Genomic DNA, 3,384 nt, shown 5'->3' with positions numbered 1-3,384 from the left:
TCCAATAGGTGGGATGAAGCAGGGCCTCCGATCTGGAGGTTGACGAAGCAAGGCCGCCATGCCGGCCATGGATAGCAGAGGCAGAGATACCTCTAGCTTGGATGCACAAGACGAAGCAGAACCACCGCCACCGGTGAAGGCGCCGCCAGAAGAAGGAAAGTACTCCTATCTGCCATCTCCCATCGCCACCACTGCACGACATGGACATCAAGAGAGAAGAGCTCCCCCTTCTCCGACCACCTCCATCACAAACACTGGATTTGTTGAAGGAGAAGGTGCTCCTCTTCCTCACAAGCATCTCCGACCACCGGAGCAACTAGGCAAGAAGAAGGAACCCTAAACTACACCGGATCTGGCCAGACAGATCCAGCAAACCTCTCCAACCTAATGGCATGACGCCAGGCTCCATATGGGTAGACCACCTAAACCTACTGCTGTACAAGAGAGAGGGTCGGCCTCTCCTCCCCCACCCACTCCGGCCGGCAGAGCCGCTGGAGGAGAGGGGGAGGAGCGTCGGGTCGACAAGAAACACTCTCAGACGAGAGGGGTGGAGAGAGAGAGAGGAGGGGGGGGCGGAAATGAGAGTAGAACCCTTTTTTTTTAGGTAGAGAGTCTAGAACCCTAAATTTCAAACAAGTGAAAAGAAAGATACGGCAATGGTGTATATCGTTTTTTTTTTGTCGTGGGGCTATACCGTTTTAGGTGCAACGGGCTGTACTTGTTCAGCCTAGACTGCCTTGATAGAACCTGTTGTCCAGCCCAAGTTCTGGTTGCGCCGAGAACAAAAAGAAATGAAACCAAGCCCGTGTCATGTACTACTGGGCCAAACGGACCCCCACCATCCCAAAGAGCCCAAATGGGGCTCCGCTCATCAAATCCGTCCATCCACCCGGCAGGCCCTCGCGACCGCACGATCGAATGGAAACCCTCGAAGCGGACTATATAAAGGACCCGTCGCCCCGGTAGGGTTTCCTCTCGCGCCCAAGTATCCCCGACGCTCTAGCCACCAGACGCCGCAGCGCCGCCACTCCACGAGCCAGCGGCAACCATGGCGGTCGGCAAGAACAAGAGGATATCCAAGGGGAGGAAGGGTTCTAAGAAGAAGGCGTGAGTGCCTCCCCCACCCCGCTCTACCTCGATCTAGGATCCGTTCCCGCTGTTCTTCTCTTCGTCGTGCGCTGATGGGTTTTCTTTGATTTTGCAGCGTCGACCCGTTCACCAAGAAGCAGTGGTACGACATCAAGGCGCCGCTGATTTTCAGCCAGCGCAACATTGGGAAGACTCTCGTGTCCAGGACACAGGGTACCAAGGTATGCTCTCCTCGACCTTGCGTCTGAGCGCGCGGTATTTGTTTGACGTTGATGCGGTCTGTTCCTGGGATTAGCTGTATAGTCGTTTGCGTGCTCGCCTATGATTTGTGAATTGCGATTTAGTCTTTTCACATGTAGTGAATGCTACTAGGCTGTCTATTTAGCATCTAGTACGCATGTTAGGCCTTTGCAGTGCTCGTACATGTGTAGATTTATATTTGTATTACCAAGGATTAAGAAGGCAAGTGAAGGAATTAAATCATTTTAATCCAACCCCTCGTAGCTAGACACGCTCTTGCTGAGCTCTACTGACTATTTTATGCAGTTATATGTGTTATCTGTCTTGTCAATGACTCAATGCGGTGTTTGGCATTCATTCAGCCCAATATATGTATAATCAGACCATGCTTATTCGTTCACACTTGCCCAATTTTGGTTATAGCCTATTAATTATTATTGTTATGTACACTAGCTACCTGTATTCTGATAGGAATCAACATGATTCTGTTGTGGTGTTCTGATTGATCATTGCTCTTGGAAGTTTATATGCATATTTTGTGAGGTACTAATATGTTGTTGATAGATCTTTTGTCATTATACATGTTTTGAATTGTACATCTAAGCTCTCTGGTTTAGTAATCCCTACAGTACTAGCTTATTGCTAATCCTTTAATCTTTGTTTCAGATTGCCTCTGAGGGTCTCAAGCACAGGGTTTTTGAAGTGTCCCTAGCTGATCTTAACAACGATGAGGACCAGGCTTACAGGAAGATCAGACTCCGTGCTGAGGATGTCCAGGGGATGAATGTCCTTACAAACTTCTGGGTATTGTTCTCTATACCTTCATACTGTTGCTGCTATTTTTGTATATTTGTTTTACTAACCAGTTATTCTTGTTTTCCAGGGCATGGACTTCACCACTGACAAGCTCAGGTCTCTTGTGAGGAAATGGCAGTCTCTGATTGAGGCTCATGTGGACGTGAAGACTACTGACAACTACATGCTCCGCATGTTCTGCATTGGCTTCACCAAGAGACGCCCCAACCAGGTGAAGCGTACCTGCTACGCCCAAGCCAGCCAGATCAGACAGGTAAATTTGGTTCTCTTTTCTCACCTGTGTGTATCACTGTTTGACAATTATGGAGCAGCTTATTTACTTATATCATTGTATCTTGTAGATCCGCCGCAAGATGGTTGAGATCATGGTGAACCAGGCTGCCAGCTGTGACCTCAAGGAGCTGGTGCAGAAGTTCATACCTGAGGTGATCGGAAAGGAGATCGAGAAGCAGACAGCGGGCATCTTCCCGCTCCAGAACGTGTATGTCCGCAAGGTGAAGATCTTGAAGGCACCCAAGTTCGACCTGGGGAAGCTCATGGAGGTAATTGTCTCCCAGCATCATATTCACTGTGGTTCAGTTCAGTGCTCTTGTCCATGTCTACTCAATTTCTAATGCGACTTCTCTTGCCCATTCCAGGTTCATGGTGACTACAAGGAGGATGTTGGCATGAAGGTTGACAGGCCTGCCGAGGGAGACGAGGTTGTCCCCGGTGCTGAGGAGGTTGCTGCTGAGTAGAGAGAGTAGTCCCCATCGCCTGTTTTGCTGCTTAATATTTAGAACATGATATATGATGTACCACCACCTGTAGGTGGATGTCGTGAACTTCCCTAGTCAGTTTTGATGGCTGATATTTCTTGAGTTCTCTGTCGACATTCCTAGCCAGCTATTCTGCCTTGTTTTGTTTGTGATTTTTCTGGATGGAGGTTATGATGGTTCAAACTAAATGTTTAGTATTTTCTGTTCAGTATTTGTTCGAGTATTTCCTCTGTTGTTAGCTTGAAGTCCATTCCTCTTCAGTGTGAACCGTAGGCTGGCATAGGAGTTCACCTACCCGGGCGCATGCATTTCATTAGTCAAAACCACAATTTGACGTTTTCTCGTCTAAAATCAGATTAATGTATGCCAAAGTTGTATAACTCTTTGTTTCAGATGGTTGCCATGCTAACTGGCAGTAGGGATGAATTTATGTGTTTTTCGGCAACTGTTTAAGATCAGATTCTTTGAATGTAATCAACGA

At 47.8% G+C, this 3,384-nt stretch overlaps 1 protein-coding gene across 1 annotated transcript; it reads left to right on the top strand.

The window, feature by feature from the left end:
* The first annotated feature begins 986 nt into the window (after positions 1-986).
* Positions 987-3,111, top strand: LOC124701621 (40S ribosomal protein S3a-like). The gene is made up of 6 exons (XM_047233714.1): positions 987-1,107; positions 1,205-1,310; positions 1,996-2,133; positions 2,213-2,398; positions 2,487-2,687; positions 2,784-3,111. The coding sequence occupies exons 1-6, from the start codon at positions 1,049-1,051 to the stop codon at positions 2,880-2,882; spliced, it is 789 nt and encodes a 262-aa protein (XP_047089670.1). The 5' UTR covers positions 987-1,048; the 3' UTR covers positions 2,883-3,111.
* Positions 3,112-3,384: the final 273 nt, after the last annotated feature.

The sequence above is a fragment of the Lolium rigidum genome, chromosome 3 (genome assembly GCF_022539505.1).
Source record: "Lolium rigidum isolate FL_2022 chromosome 3, APGP_CSIRO_Lrig_0.1, whole genome shotgun sequence".
Classification (NCBI taxonomy): domain Eukaryota; kingdom Viridiplantae; phylum Streptophyta; class Magnoliopsida; order Poales; family Poaceae; genus Lolium; species Lolium rigidum.
Note: the sequence above shows the minus strand (reverse complement) of the source record. Positions and strands in the feature narration are given on the sequence as shown.

What these genes read in the sequence shown, in the direction of transcription:
- LOC124701621 (XM_047233714.1), top strand. Translation starts at nt 1,049, where the DNA reads ATGGCGGTCGGCAAGAACAAGAGGATATCCAAGGGGAGGAAGGGTTCT. An exon ending in AAGGGTTCTAAGAAGAAGGC is followed by an intron (nt 1,108 to 1,204) that starts GTGAGTGCCTCC and finishes TTGATTTTGCAG; the next exon opens with CGTCGACCCGTTCACCAAGA. An exon ending in ACCTGGGGAAGCTCATGGAG is followed by an intron (nt 2,688 to 2,783) that starts GTAATTGTCTCC and finishes TGCCCATTCCAG; the next exon opens with GTTCATGGTGACTACAAGGA.